The sequence below is a fragment of the Dipodomys spectabilis genome, unplaced genomic scaffold (assembly GCF_019054845.1).
Source record: "Dipodomys spectabilis isolate Male_0828 unplaced genomic scaffold, ASM1905484v1 ptg000002l, whole genome shotgun sequence".
Lineage (NCBI taxonomy): Eukaryota > Metazoa > Chordata > Mammalia > Rodentia > Heteromyidae > Dipodomys > Dipodomys spectabilis.
The window spans coordinates 56,245,273-56,261,667 of record NW_024870679.1 but is presented as its reverse complement, the minus strand read 5'-3'; the positions used below and the strand labels follow the sequence as shown (position 1 = coordinate 56,261,667).

General features: G+C 42.1%; 1 protein-coding gene across 1 annotated transcript in view; it reads left to right on the top strand.

Moving 5' to 3' along the window:
• Rab3b (RAB3B, member RAS oncogene family) overlaps positions 1-16,395 on the top strand; it is a 64,213-nt gene that overhangs the window by 32,837 nt on the left and 14,981 nt on the right. Inside the window, exon 3 of the mRNA XM_042682378.1 lies at positions 13,026-13,144. Coding sequence (XP_042538312.1) covers positions 13,026-13,144 — 119 coding nt within the window. The remainder of the gene's footprint in view (positions 1-13,025; positions 13,145-16,395) is intronic.

Genomic DNA, 16,395 nt, shown 5'->3' with positions numbered 1-16,395 from the left:
GAATGAACAGCATGCTTGGGAGAGCACAGGTAATTAGACCAAATAAACTCACTGGTTTGGTGAAGAAATGAGACAGAAAGAAATGGAAGGGGCTGGGCTCATGTCTATAATCCTAATTACTCAAGAGGCTGAGATCTAAGGATCATAGTTTATAGCGAGCCCAGGCAGGAAAGTCTGTGAGACTCTTATCTTCAATTAATCACAGAAAACGCTGGAAGTGGCGCTGTGTCTCAAGTAGTAAAGCGCTAGTCTTGAGCAAAAGGAGCTTAGGGACTGCACCCATGCCCAGAGTTCAAGACCCAGGACTGGAAAAAAAAAAGAAAAAAATTTAAAAAAAGAAATGGAAGGGAAGCTTGAGCTAGCTACTGAAGGGTCTGTATCTACTGAGAATTTATGGGTTCTAGACCCATAATAAGATTTGAATTTTAGAAAGATCGATCTGACAATCAGTATTCTATCAAAACAACCAATAGATCCATCCTTTCAACAAGTATTTGTTAGAACCTTCCAGCCTTCTGTGCCAGGTGCTGTGCCAGACACTGGAGATGTAATAGTAAGCAAAAACAGACATCTTGTTCCTGTGGCACTTACAGTTTGGCAGGGGAGACAGACCCTAATCAAATAATTATACAAATAGAAAATTACAGTGAGGCTGAGTGCTACAAAGGAGAAATACATGGTGCCAGGAAAGCGTATAAATTGGAGTATCTGACTTTGTCAGGGTGGTCAGGGAAGCATCTGTGCTGAGCTGAGCTCCGAGTGTCATCTCAAGAAGAAGCACAGGGAGGCTTTATGAGAAAGAGCCTTTCCTGCTTTATAATACACATCCAGTACAGATGTTATCTTCCATAGTACAGACACTGTAAACTTGAAGCAAGTACTGTGCTATTTCTGTTTATCTATCTTGGCATCAAATGAGTACCCAGAGAAGAGCTGAAAGTAGAAGGTAAAACCCTTTAGGTGCTTTAGATATTTGAAGATAGCAGTACTATTTCCCCAGGGCTAAATGCCTTTCTTTTGTGGGTTTCAGGTTCCCTTCACCATCTTGGTCATTCTGCTAATTGTCAAGGTCCCTATGACAAGTGATTGAAAACATCAGAGATGTATCCTTGTGAAAAGAGAACTGGTCTCTTGGAGATAAGACTTGATTTATATTTAAGCTCTTTTCACCATTCCTGTCTTTTCTACCTTCAAGCCCACTGCTCCTTTTGTGGAATGGAGATAGCATTCTTCTCTTACAGGGTTTCTTTAGGAATTAACTGAAAAAAAAGAGGAAAAAAATAGTAAACTAAGAGTTAAACAATCACAAGGATTTAAATATTTAGGCGGTAAACTTGTTCAACCACTTTGGAAAGCAGTATGGAGGTTCCTCAAAAGACTTCACATAGAGCTCCCCTATGACCCAGCAATCCCACTTTTGGGCATTTACCCTAATGTTTACAAACAAGACCACACTAAAGCTACCAGCACAACTATGTTTATTGCAGCATTATTTACCATAGCTAAGATATGGAACCAACCCAGATGCCCCTCAGTAGATGAATGGATCAAGAAAATGTGGTATATATACACAATGGAATTCTATGCCTCCATCAGAAAGAATGACATTGCCCCATTTGTTAGGAAATGGAAAAACTTGGAAAAAATTATATTAAGTGAAGTAAGCCAGGCCCAAAGAAACGTAGGTCCCATGGTTTCCCTTATTTGTAATATCTAGTATATGTATGAGTCAAGCGGAAAAGGTCAGATAATGTGATGTCAGGAAAATGAACCCTTAGATGTGTATTTTAATGTTTTTTTCTTTCATGCATGTGTTTCTAACACATTTATAAGATTATCTCTTTGTTGCTTTGTATGTCCCTCCCCCACAGTATAACCCCTGCTTTCACTATATTTGATGTCAGTATAACTTGTGGAGGAGATGGGGAAAAACCAGTTGTTTAAGGATACAGGTAGACCTGTTGCAACAATGAGAAGTACAAGTTGTCATGTCCAAAACGAGCTTTACAACGTTGGGGGGGGGGGAAGGGGGGGAAGGGGGGGAAGGAGAAGGATTGGGATTAGGGGGGGAGGGGGAGGCTGGGAAGGGATGTGAAGGGTAAACAAAGGAGGAGGCTGCAATGCTTGGTAAGAAATGTACGCATTATCCTGCCCATGTAACTGTAACTCCTCTGTACAGTATGTGCACAAATAAAATTAAATTAAATTAAAAATAAATAAATATTTAGGCGGCTTCCATGTGAATGTAGCAGTAGAATTATTCTCTGTGTCTCCAGAGAACAGAGTTGAATCAATGGATAGGGAATACCTCAGGTAAGGCATGGATCAAGAGGTAGACTGACTGGCCAATAAGCTAGAGGCCCTGAGTTCAAACCCCAGCATGGAATATATATACATGTACGTATGCACATATGTTTATATAGATAGATAGATAGATATAGATCACAAATAAATTTCAGCTCAATAAAAGGAAGACATGTTTTAATAATCAAAACTATCTGTTGGTGGAATGGCTGCCTTGATAGGTAATGAGCATCCAGCAGTGGAACACTCAATGTAGATAGACCGTGGAAGGGATTTCTGTTCTGAATGGAGGTCATTATAGATTAAGTAATTCTCATTTTTCTTTTGTTTTCTTTCTTTGTGCCAGTCCTGGGGCTTGAACTCAGGGCCTGGGCTCCCTGAGCTTGTTTTGCTCAAGGCTACTGTTCTACCATAGCCCCACTTCTGACTTTTTTTTTTTTTGGTCGGTCATGGTGTTAGGAAAATGGAGGAGAACAGAAAAGGAATAGGCGGGACTCGATCATCAACAGGCGAGGACTGTTTATTGAGGAACAACAAGGGGCACAGACCTTCCAGTGGGTTTGGAGGTTGTGCCAGAGAGTTGAGACAGGAGCTGGGTTTTTATAGGAGGTCAGAGCAAGGAGGCAGACGTTAATGAAAAACCACTAGGTCAAGGAAGGTGGGCCTTTCAGTTGGGCCCACAATGGGATGTGTACAGCTGGGTTTAGGTGGATTGCGCTGCCTGTACTTCAAACAAGTTCACTCATACCTGGGATTTTGCCTGGCATCCGTATGGGCCTGGGACAATAGGATGAGGCTCAATCCTTCATATTCCATCTTTAGATACATAAAATGATCAGGCCAAAAGGGGAGAGGCAAGTCCTTCACATGGGGCTTGAACTCTGGGCCTGAACTCTGTCCCTCAGCTCTTCAGCTCAAGGCTAGCGCTCTACCACTTGAGCCACTTCGCCACTTCCAGTTTTCTGAGTGGTTTATTGGGGATAAGAGTCTCACAGACTTTCCTGCCCGGGCAGGCTTTGAACCACAATCCTCAGATCTCAGCCTCCTGAGTAGCTAAGATTACAGACATGAGCAACTGGTGCCCGGCTTGACTTTTTTTTTTGAGTAGTTTATTAGAGATAAGAATCTCATGGACTTTCTTGCCCAGGCTGGCTTTGAAACATGTTCCTCAAATCTCAGCCTGAATAGCTAGGATTACAGACATGAGCCACCAGCACCCAGTTCTTGCTTTGCCTTTTAACTTTAGAATTCAACAATCTGATGGTCAAGGCAAGGGAGAAATTGGTAAGAGGTGTGGGGAAGCACATGTAACAGAGAATAGCATGAAAAGAAATATGGAGCACAATGAGAATGATATGTATGATCATAAGGAAGTTCCATAAAGACATGAAGGGTCTCTGTTGGGGCAAATATTAGCAGAGAGCCTATGTGCCAGACACATCTGATTTCGTTTAAACTTTGCAGGTGATTCTAGCCTATGGATGGAAGATTGTTGATCTCTGAAAGTCTTAACCATGATTTGAATACCTCATGAATGGGGAATAGGGTGGACCCTGCCCTAGTAAGTTGAAGATAATCAAGATATACACTGTAAAATCAGGCATGACTCACACCTGTAGTCTCCAGCTAATTGGGAGGTTGAGGCAGAAAGATTACTTGAGTCTGAAAGTTTGAGGTCAATATACTGTCTCAAACAAAAAACAAAAAACATTGCCTTTTTATAGCCCATGACTTATATACCTCATATGTAGAATGGGGACTCAAATTTTACCTGCTTTATGATGATGTAATAAGAGACATTAAGTAGGAATAAAGGAGTCAGGAAAAGAGCACAGTTCTTGGAATCCAGCTTACCCAAGATTGATTCTCAATTTGTCATGAACTGGCTGAAAGATCTCAGTTACTTAACTTACCCTTATCTATAAACAGTCATAATAGTACCAAAAATAACATACCTGTTTTGAAAATTTAAAATACAGGAAAAATGGTTACAATGTGCCTGGTACATAGCAATGCTCATGTAGTAGTTTTATTTTGTTCACATTAGTTCCTGCCCACATGTCTGTCTGCCACACTCACAGTGCTGAGGAAAGCCAGGGCAGCAGATAGCCATTCTCCAGCATAATGTTTTGCCCCATATAAAGAGCTCAATGAATGCGTATAAAAGTGACTTAATTGTTCTTGATGACATGGTCTCCTTCCTCAAGTAGCCAGTGAGTCATTCCTCCTTCCTGTCTCCCTTTGATTCTATTTCTGACTCTCATCAGTGGAAGAGAAATCAATGTTCATCAGTGTGATTTTTAAAAATAAAAGATAGAGGGAAGTGTAAAAGTGATTCTTTGGGCTGCTTTCCATTCAGCACTGAGAGTTGGGTAGTTGTTTCCAGGCTTGCTTTCCTTAAGCAAAATAACAATGACAATATCAACAGTAACAACTGTAGCAATGATGAGCATTATTGAGCACCTACCATGTACCCACTTCTCTGCTAAGCATTCTCTATACATTTTTTTTTTTTGTATGTGTGGCAGTCCTGGGGCTGGAATGTGGTCTGGGCACTGTCCTTGAGATTTTTTTGCTCAAAGATAGCATTCTACCACTTGAGCCACAGTGCCACTTCCAGCCTTTTCTGTTTTTGTGGTACTGAGGAATCAAACCCAGAGCTTCATGCATGCTAGGCAAGCACTCTATTACTAAGATGCATTCCCAGCCCTTAATGCATGCCCATGTTTTCTTTTCTTTTCTCTATTTTATTATCTTTAAGTAGTTGTGCAAAGGAGTTGCCATTTAACAAAGCGTTTTTGAATACTATATATTTTCTTTCTTTTTTTTTTTTTAGGGGGGGGGTCTGGTCGTGGGGCCTGAACTCTGGGCCTGGGTGCTGTCCCTCAGCTCTTCAGCTCAAGGCTAGCACTCTACCACTTGAGCCACAGCGCCACTTCCGGCTTTTTTCTTTTTTGCTTATGTGGTGCTGAGGAATCGAACCCAGGGCCTCATGCATGCAAGGCAAGCGCTCTACCACTGAGCCACCCTCCCAGCCCCTCATCTATTCTTTCCCTACTCACTCTTCATTCACTCACTCCTAATTTTGTAGGATATACATTGGGTTCTTGACTTCAGTCTCTCCTCTCCTCTTCATTGATCTACTCCTTTCTCCTTGACCCTACACAAAAATAGTCTAATAACGACAGATATTCCTATTTTTAATTACCCAATATGTGTCAAACATTAAAAACATTTTGTTTTGCTCACCCTGGGGCTTGAACTCAGGGCCTGAGTACTGTCCCTGAGTCTCTTTGTGCTCAAAGATAGCACTCTACCACTTGAGCCACAGCACCACTTCTGGCTTTTTCTGAGTAGTTTATTGGAGATGAGTCTCATGGACTTTTCTGCCCTGGCTGGCTTCGAACTGTGATCCTCAGATCCCAGCCTCAAGAGTATCTATATACATATACACACTCTCTCACACACAAAGAGCTTTTAAATAGATATGACACAGTATTTTTCTCAATAGTGCCTAAGATAAATGTATTATTCATCCATTTATCCATCCCATCCATCATTATACTCATTTATTGTATTTACTACAGTACTATACATAGTCAGAAAAAAATATTTTGATAAGCTGATTAGAATGAAGAGTAAGATACTTTAAAATAGGAGATGACAATTCATCTTTAAGATAGGTCTTTAAGATAGGTCGGTATGTGGAATATATCCACCCATATACATATGGGTGTGTGTATAAATATATAAATATTTATACAGCTTTTATGAGTCAGGTTGTATAGCTTTAGGTATGGGTCAAAGCTCCTACTTTTTTTGGGGGGGGGTCCGGTCGTGGGGCCTGAACTCTGGGCCTGGGCACTGTCCCTCAGCTCTTCAGCTCAAGGCTAGCGCTCTACCACTTGAGGCACAGCTCCACTTCTGGCTTTTTTTCTTTTTGCTTATATGGTGCTGAGGAATCAAATCCAGGGCCTTATGCATAGAAGGCAAGCACTCTACCACTGAGCCACCTTCCCAGCCCAGCTCCTACTTCTTGTTTGATATAGGGTCTTATGAAGTAACCCAGACTAGTCTTGAACTTTCTATGTAGACTCACTTTGAACTTGTGATCCTCCAGCTTCAGGCTCCCAAGTCCTGGGAGTCCAACTTAATATTCTCCATTTTTTATCTCCTTGTATCTAATTTATCTGTTCCTATTCCATCCTATTGTTACTTTAGTTCAAATCCTAGTCAGATTTTACCTGAACCACTACAGAGATCTTCTAACTAGCTTCATTGTCACACCATAGACAGATCTTTATAAATCCCAGATCTCATTATGTCAGTCTCCAGCTTAGAAATCTTTGGTCCTAAAAGCTAAAGTACATATCCCATAGCACAGCATTCAAAGGTCTTTCCACTTTTATCTCCTACCCATTTCCCACCATTCTTTAAATTCTTCTGGAGTACGCACTGGCAAAAACTCTTCCTATTGCCAAAATATATTTTTTAAAATTTCTTTATCTGGAAAACTCTCTTTAGAAAAGTCTCTTGTGGGCTGGGAAGGTGGCTCAGTGGTAGAGCGCTTGCCTTGCAAGCCTGAGGCCCTGGGTTCCATTCCTCAGCACCACATAAGCAAAAAGAAAAAAGCTGGAAGTGGCGCTGTGGCTCAAGTGGTAGAGCGCTAGCCTTGAGCTGAAGAGCTGAGGGACAGCGCCCAGGCCCAGAGTTCAGGCCCCACGACTGGACCCAAAAAAAAAAAAAAGAAAAGTCTCTTGTCCTTATTGTGTTGTCAAACACAATATATTTAGGTGATGCTCCTGGGCTTGGAGAGATTATTTTTTAATGATAAAAACCTCTTGTTTCCATTTCCTGGAGTTCATTTCAATAAATATTATTTTATATAATCAGAGGTACATTGCTCCTTTGTGTCCCTCCCCTAAGAGTATCTTCCTTTAGCCTCACTGTGACAATCATAATGCTATCTATGGGAACGTAGGTTTTGCAGTACAGAGGACTGAACTCAGCACCACATGCTTGCTGGTAAAAGCAGGGCTTTACCACTTTACCATGCCACTAGCCCCTTTATTCATTCCCTCCTTCTCCTTTCCCCTGCTCCTCTCAGGTCTTCTCCTCTCCTTCTTGCTAGTACTCTGGCTTGAAGTCAGGATCTTGCCCTCAATTGGCTTACTTGTTCATAGTGTTCACAGTGTTCTACCACTTAAACTACATCTCTGCCCAGCTTTTTGATGATTTTTAGAAATAGATTCTCTTGGGACATATTTGCCTGGGGTTGGCTTTGAACCACAATCTTCTGATTTCAGCCTCGTAAGTAGCCAGAATTACAGGTGTGAACTACTAGGACCTAGCTGCAATGGTTATTTTTGAAGTAGACTCTCCCTTTTTGCCCAGCTAGCCTAAGCGTCAATCCTCCTACTTCTATTTTCTTTCTTTCTTTCTTTCTTTCTTTCTTTCTTTCTTTCTTTCTTTCTTTCTTTCTTTCTTTCTTTCTTTCTTTCCTTCCTTCCTTCTTCTTTCTTTCTCCTTCCTTCCTTCCTTCCTTCCTTCCTTCCTTCCTCCCTCCCTCCCTTCCTTCCTTTCTTTCTTTCTCTCTCTTTTTTTTTTTTTTTGGTCAGTTGTGGGGCTTGAACTCTGGGCCTGGGTGCTGTCCCGGTGCTCTTCAGCTCAAGGCGAGTGCTCTACCACATGAGCCACAGCACCACTTCCTGTTTTCTAATAGTTTTCATTGGAGATAAGAGTCTCACAGCCTTTCCTGCCCGAGTTGGCTTTGAACCATGATCCTCAGCTCTCAGCCTCCTGAGTAGCTAGGATTACAGGTGTGAGCCACCAGCGCCTGGCTTCTATTTTCTTATATTTCCAGGCATGACAGATGCACACCACCATGCCCAGCCATTGTGCTATTCATCTAGCTGGGATAACAGGTGTGTACCACCACACCCAGACACTGGTTGAGAAGGAGTTTCCAGAGTGTCTTTTTGTCTGGGCTGGTCTCAAACTGTGATCCCCAATTTCTTTCTCCCCAGCAGCTAGGATTATAGGTTTGAGACATCATGTCAGATAAAAGTAGACTTTTGTTTGTTTGTTTTGTTTTGCCAGTCCTGGAGCTTGAACTCAGGGCCTGGGCACTGTCCTTGAACCTCTCTGTGCTCAAGGCTAGCACTCTATGACTTGAGCCACAGCACCACTTCTGGCTTTTTCTGTTTATGTGGTACTGAGGAATCAAACCCAGGGCTTCATGTATGCGAGGCAAGCACTCTACCACTAAGCTACATTCCCAGCCCCAAAGTAGAAGTTTTCATAGGCAACACATGACTCATGAACCATCTCTCCTGTGATAACTGCTTTGCTAGTCTTTATCCTGGAATAAGGAAGACACAAAGCAGAGCACCCAACCAACCCTTAATGGATATGTAACAATAATGAAAAAGAAAATCTTGTTATTCAAGCTGCTGAGATTTGGGGATTGCTTGTTACAGAAGAGTCTGTTGCTTTGACAGCTTCCCCACACCACTATATTTCTCCCTTTCTTGAACTTGTGTGACATATTTTCTCAGGTTTTCCACCATTTTCTACCACTTCTCTTGTTCTGATGATATACTGTTTCATATTGCTCAATTCCAGTTCAGTGGTATGTCTTAGTCACCTCTGCAATTCTACTAAGGCTTCCTGACAGCAGGAATGGCACTTTCCTGCTTTTATAGTACATATAACATGCTTCTTGGCTAAGGCAGTATATTATGGGTGTAAGAGTCAAGATAGACATGATTTTTTTTTTTTTTTTTTGTCGGTCATGGGGCTTGAACTCTGGGCCTGGGCGCTGTCCCTCAGCTCTTCAGCTCAAGGCGAGCGCTCTACCATTTGAGCTACAGGGCCACTTCCGGTTTTCTAGTGGTTTATTGGAGATGGGAGTCTCACGGTCTTTTCTGCCCGGGCTGGCTTTGAACTGCGATTCTCAAATCTCAGCCTCCTGAGTAGCTAGGATTACAGGCGTGAGCCACCGGCGCCCGGCTAGACATGATTTTAACCCCAGTTTTTGACACTTATTGGGCAATCTCTTTCAACTTCAATTTCTTCATCTGTCAAACAAGAAAAGCAGCATAAGCTAGGCACCAGTGGCTCACACCTGTAATCCTAGCTATTCAGGAGACTGAGATCTGAGGATTGAGGTTCAAAGCCAACCTGGGTAGGAAAGTCCATGAGACTCTTATTTCCAATAAAACCACCAGAAAACTGGAAGTGGCACTGTGGCTCAAGTGGTAGAGTGCTAGCCTTAAGCTGAAGAGCTAAGAGGGACAGCACCCAGGCCGCAAGTTCAAGCCCCATGACCAACCCCCCTCCTCCCCAAAAAAGAAAATAAAAGCAACATATATTCTATATACTATATAGAGTTTTTCTAAAACTTCTGGAGAGGAGATGGAATGTGTGTAAAAATTTGTAATTTGTACTTTGTAATTGCTGTTTTTCTCATTATTAAAAAAAACTATCACTATAGATTCTATTCAGCAAACGTGTATGGAAAAAGTAGTCTTTCATTGACTGAGGTATAGAAATCAGTCTTCCATTGATTGAAGAACCAAGAAATTCTTGATTCAAAGCCCTACTTTAAAAAGTAAACCTTATTTCACAGAAATTTTGCACTGGGCTTTGAACCTGGGTCCTTAGGCGTGCTGGGCTTATGCTCTACCACTGTTTAAATAAAGTTATTTATTTATTTTCCAGTACTGAGTCTTGAAGTCAGGGCCTGGACACTGTCCCTGAGCTTTTTTGCTCAAGGCTAGTGCTCTGCTGCTTGAGCTACAACCCTACTTCTGGCTTTTTGGTCTCATGGATCAAAGAGTCTCATGGACTTTCCTGACTTGGCTGGCCGCAACCATCAGATCTCAGCTTCCTGAATAGCTAGGATTACAAGCATGAGCCTCCAGTAGCTGGCTAATTTTATTATAATTTCATAAAATTTGAATAATGCTTGAAGAAATGCTTTGTATGTATTCAAGAATCACATATTCGGGCTGGGAAGGTGGCTCAGTGGTAGAGTGCTTGCCTTGCATACATGAGGCCCTGGGTTCGATTCCTCAGCACCACATAAGCAGAAAAAAAAGGCCGGAAGTGGCACTGTGACTCAAGTGGTAGAGCACTTGAGCTGAAGAGCTGAAGGACAGTGCCCAGGCCGCCCAGAGTTCAGGCCCCAGGACTGGACCCAAAAAAAAAAAAAAAGAATCACATATTCTAGCTAGGCAATGGCAGCTCATGATTGAATCCTAGCTACTTAAGAAGCTGAGGATGATAGTTCAAAGCCAGCCTGGACAGGCAAGTACATGAGACTATTATCTTCTAATTAATCACTAAAAAGCCAAACGTGGATCTGTGGCTCAAGTAGTAGAGCACTAGAGTTGAGCTAAAAGGCTAAAAGACAGCACCAAAGTTCTGAGTTCAAGCCCCAGAATTGGAACAGAAGAAGAAAGAGGAAAAGGAGAAAGAAGCAGCAGCAGCAGCAGCAGCAACAGCATCAAAAGCAGCAATAGCAACAGCAACATCATAGATTCTAAAACTGTCATAATGCAGAGATTGGACGGTCCTTCACATGAAGACAGTGTGGACATTGTGAATCTCAGTGTTCTCCAATAATGTTAAGCTTCTTTGGCCTTATCTTTGCTTGATTACATCTTTGCCTTTCCAGTGAGGTTATGAACTGCTTGAGATCATGATTATTTTAGGAGACTGAGAATGTTTATTTTTCTTTATGTAAGAATAATACATGCTCATTGAAAAGAAAGTAAAAATACATGAAGAAACGCTCGAATTCCAGTAATTTTTGTCCTTTCAGATATTGCTCATCTCTTCTTCAGTGATTTTCTTCTTAGATATATGTTTTCAATACTGGTATTATATTACACATATAAGCAGTGTCACATGTCATAAATATTCCTGTTTATATTAACATATACAAAATTCTTAATTGTAACCATTCTCTTATTATTGAATATATACATTGATGATATTCTTTCACTGTCTAAATCAAGCTGTGAAACACTTTTGTTCATAAGTATTTTTCTGGTTCTTTTTTTGTACTGTGCTAGGATGTGTGAACTCATGGCTTCACACTTTCTGCCAGCTGTTTTCATTTGCAGCTTGAGCAATACCTCCAGTACAGTGCTTTTGCTGGTCAATTGGAGGTTAGAGTCTTACATACTCTTCTGTCTAGGCTGGCTTTGAACCTCAATCCTCAGATCTCAGCCTACCAAGTAGATAGGATTACGAGTGTGAGCCACATGCACCCAGCTGATTATTTTATAGGAAAAAAAATATTTAGGAGGAATATTTCTGAGCCCAGTGGTCCAAACATTTTTAATGCTCTTAAGACTTCCAAATTGATTTCCAGAACGATTAAATCAGAGTCCTTATCTACACTTGGATTAAAAAAGGTTTTTTATTTTATTATTATTTTTAATGTGCTATTGGAAGTTGATTTCAGCTAGACGCCTCCTCCTCCCTCCCTCTCTCCCTCCCTCCCTCCCCCCTCCTCCTCCTCCTCCTCCTCCTCCTTCTTCTTTCCTCATCAGTCATGGGGCTTGAACTCTGGGCCTGGGTGCTGTCCCTCAGCTCTTGAGCTCAAAGCTAGTGCTTACCACTTGAGCCACAGTACCACTTCCGTTTTCTGGTTTACTGAAGAATAGAGTCTCACAGACTTTCCTGCCTGGCTAGCTTTGAACCGTGATCCTCAGATCTCAGCCTTCTGAATAGCTAGGATTACAGGTCTAAGCTACCAGCACCTGGCTCCCTAGGCTTTTTTGCTCAAGGCTGGCACTCTACCACTTGTGCCACAGCTCCACTTCTGGCTTTTTTGGTCGTTCTGAGGAGATAAGAATTTCACAGTCGCCGGGCGCTGGTGGCTCATGCCTGTAATCCTAGCTACAGGAGGCTGAGATCTGAGGATCGCGGTTCAAAGCCAGCCCAGGCAGGAGAGACCGTGAGACTCCTATCTCCAATAAACCACCAGAAAACCGGAAGTGGCGCTGTAGCTCAAGTGGTAGAGCGCTTGCCTTGAGCTGAAGAGCTGAGGGACAGCGCCCAGGCTCAGAGTTCAAGCCCCATGACCGACCAAAAAAAAAAAAGAATTTCAGACTTTCTTGCCTAAGCTGGCTTTGAACCATGATACTCAGATCTCAGTTTCTGAGTAGCTAGGATTACAGGCGAGAGCCACCAGCACCCAGCCACATACTGTGCCTTTTGGGCCACTTCCTCAGCCTTTTCTTGCATGCCTGAGCTAGCTTGGATCATGGTCTATTTGGTTACACTTTACACAACACCTAGGTTGCTAAGCACATGCTACTGCATCCCACTGTTGACTGAGACAGGGGTCTTGCATTTTTGTCTGGGCTATCCTAGGATCTTAGCCTCCCAATCTCTATTTCTTGAGTAGCTAGGATTGCAGGTGTGTGCCACTGGTACCTGGTTAAGGCTAATGCTTTTTAGTATAATAATCTTTCATTGACAATTCTACTATGAATTAATTGTTCATGTCTCTTGCCCATTTTTCCATTGGGATTTTAATTTTCTTACTAGTTTCTATGAGATTTAAAAAACATTTTATTCTAATCATAGAACATTACAATATAAATAATAAATACACTGCAAATGTACCATGGATTATTACTTAATTATCATAGGGACTTTTTGAGAAGCAAACCAGAGGTTGACTCTTCTTTTTTGCTGCCCAGGACACAGCTGGGCAGGAGCGGTACCGGACTATCACCACAGCCTATTACCGTGGGGCTATGGGCTTCATCCTTATGTATGACATCACCAATGAGGAGTCCTTCAATGCTGTCCAGGACTGGTATGAAACATATTCATTCAATTGTTTGCTTATAAAACTTTGTGAAAACCTAACATGTCCTAGGTCCCCTGTTATGTGTTAGGGAACCCTAGATGAATCAGACATGGTTTCTGATATCAAGAAATTCTCAGATTAGAAGTCAGATCAGGAATCAGATGATGAAAATATCATGTGACAGGTATCATGTGAAATAAGATATTAAAATTATGAGAACATAGAGGAAAGCTCTGATCTAGTTTAGAGAGTCAAGGGAGGTAACTTGGGGCTGATGGCACATTTGCTGCACTTTGTACAGTGAACAGGAAATAGCTTGAGGGACAAATGGATAAAAATTTCCAGAAAAATATACAGATGTGCAAAAATATGAGAAGGTAGGTGGGTTATGGAGGGTTTTGTAATGATAGTATTTGAATTGGGAATCAACTAAATTTTGTTTTAGAAAGATTACTCTGGCTGTGGGAAAGTAAGTCCTATAGCACTTCTGTTTCCCTGGGCAGGGTTTAGGAACCAAGAACACATCCAGTGTAAGTTCATAGAGGTTTAATTGGCACTGGGAATCAGCATAGAACCTCAGTCAACCTCTTTTCTCCTTTTCTATCTTCCTTTTTAATAACTTTTCCCCTCTACTTCCTTCTTTCTCCTTTCTTTCCACTATTTCCCTCTTTGCTTTTATCTCCTAGTCCTGATTTTCTCCCCACTCTTTGTCCATCTTCTCTCACCATATCTCTCCTGGAGTGATTAGCTCTTTGTCTCCACACTGCTCATTCCCTGTTGGCTGTGACCCCTTTCCTTTTCTCCATTAGTGTCTGTTCATTCCTCTGAGGGAACACAGTGACTTTAACACCTGGTGATGATTTCTCCAAGAATAACCTGAGCTTGTTGCTAATTTGAAAACTGAGTGAAGATCGAGTAGGAGGGAGGAGGAAGCTGAAAGGAAGAAGGATGGAGAGATAGGAAGTGTTGGCTGTAGATACCTACCTTGAATCTGAAGATTGAATGTCCATCTCTCTCAAGCCCAAACTTTGAATTCTGCCTCTGTCATTTGGTCTTACCCTAACTGTCACCCACCATCCAAACTCAAGTGCCCAGAATAGGCCTGGCTCTTTATGAGCCCATAGCAAAAGATGATTGAATTAATTTCATCCGTTAAGAGAATGTCTTCTCAACTGAGGGTCACTGGCTCATGCCTGTAATCCTAGCTACTCAAAAGACTGAAATCTGGGGCTGGGAAGGTTGCTCAGTGGTAGAGTGCTTGCCTTGCATGCATGAGGCCCTGGTTTCAATTCCTCAGCATCTCATAAGCAGAAAAAAATCCAGATGTGGAGCTGTGGCTCAAGTGGTAGAGTGCCAGCCTTGAGCTGAAGAGCTCAGGGACAGTGCCCAGGCCGAGCTAACCCTAACCCTAACCCTAACCCTAACCCTAACCCTAACCCTAACCAACAAACAAAACAAAACAAAACACAAAGACTGAGTTCTGAGTAACACAATTCCAAACCAGCCTGGGCAGGAACTTATGAAACTCTTATCTCCAATTAACTACTAAAAAGCCAGAAATGGAGCTTGGTCCCAAAGGTTAGAATGCTAGCCTAGAGCATAAAAGCCCAGAGACAGCACTCAGGCCCTAAAAGTTCAAGTTCCAATACACGGGCATACACGCGCATGCACACACACACACACACACACACACACACACACACACACACACACGGAAGTTTGTGATGGAACCAGCTCTAGGAGCAAGGTCAGTAATAGGTACAAGTTGCAGGTAGGGTTCAGTTAGTTACAATGCTGATGTCAGGACCAGATTCAAGATCTGCTTCATATTAGCTATTTACTGATCCAATTGATTCATTCACTGATACCCTGTCTGCTCTGTGCTGATGCTGTCATACCAAAGATGAATAGGTCTGCATCTGCCCTCAAGGAGAGACAAATAAATATATTCAAGTATAAAAGGTGCCATGATGCAGGTGTAGGAGACCAAAAGGGAAAATAATTATTTTCACATGATAAAGTGGTTGGATTTAAGAGGCCTGTTCTCAACAAAAAGATGCCTATCATGTTAGGATCTTATTTTATTCCCTCTCTTAAAATCATGCTTCTCATTACAAAAGTAATACCTGCTCACTTGAAAACTTTGAAAAGTAAAAACATTTGGAAGCTATTAACTTTTTAAAAAATTATTATACAGGTGATGTACAGAGGGGTACAGCTACATAAGTCAGGTAAAGAGTACATTTCTTTTTGGACAGTATCATTCCTTTCCTCCTTGGGTCCGGTCATGGGGCCTGAACTCTTGGCCTGGGCGCTGTCCCTCAGCTCTTCAGCTCAAGGCTAGTGCTCTACCACTTGAGCCACAGCGCCAGTTCCAGCTTTTTTTCTTTTTGCTTATGTGATACTGAGGAATCAAACCCAGGGCCTCATGCGTGCAAGGCAAGCGCTCTACCACTGAGCCACCTTCCCAGCCCCTGGAAGGTGTTTTTTAAAGTTCCATAATAATCCTATATGAAGGAAGCCACTGCTATATTTTGGTTCTGGATGGAATCATGATCTGAAGACCTCAGTAGAGGTTTATGAATCACAGAGGAGGAAGTAGAGACCAGTAGGAGCTCAGGAATCCTGAGAAGGCTTCCACAAGGAATTGTGGAATCAGAACTAGGCCTTGGAGGATGGGCTAGTTGTGAGGCAGGGATTTCTAGTATAGGCAAAGGCACAGCCATGGAAGAACATCATGAGGGATGACTAAGAAGATGTATGGAACTGGGAGAAAGTAAAGGAAGGGATGACACTGACCAAACAAAAAAGAAAAGAAACATGCACTGGGCGCCAGTGGCTTACGCCTGTAATCCAAGCTACTCAGAAGGCCAGAACTGAGGATCGTGGTTCAAAGCCTGCCCGGGCAGGAAAGTCTGTGAGACTCTTATCTCCAATAAACCACTCAGAAAACCAAAAGTGGTGCTGTGGCTCAAGTGGTAGAGCACTAGCCTTGAGCTGAAGAACTGAGAGATAGCACCCAGGCTCAGAGTTCAAACCCCACTACCGACCAAAAAAAAAAAAAAGAAAAGAAACATGCTTATTACCAGACTTATGAAATGGTAGTCCCTCTGTACAACACCTTAATAATAACAATAAAATTATTTCTCAAAAAGAAAAAAGCTGGGCTGGGAAGGAGGCTCAATGGTAGAGTGCTTGCCTTGCATGCATGAGGCCCTGGGTTTGATTCTTCAGCACCATATAAGCAGAAAAATCCG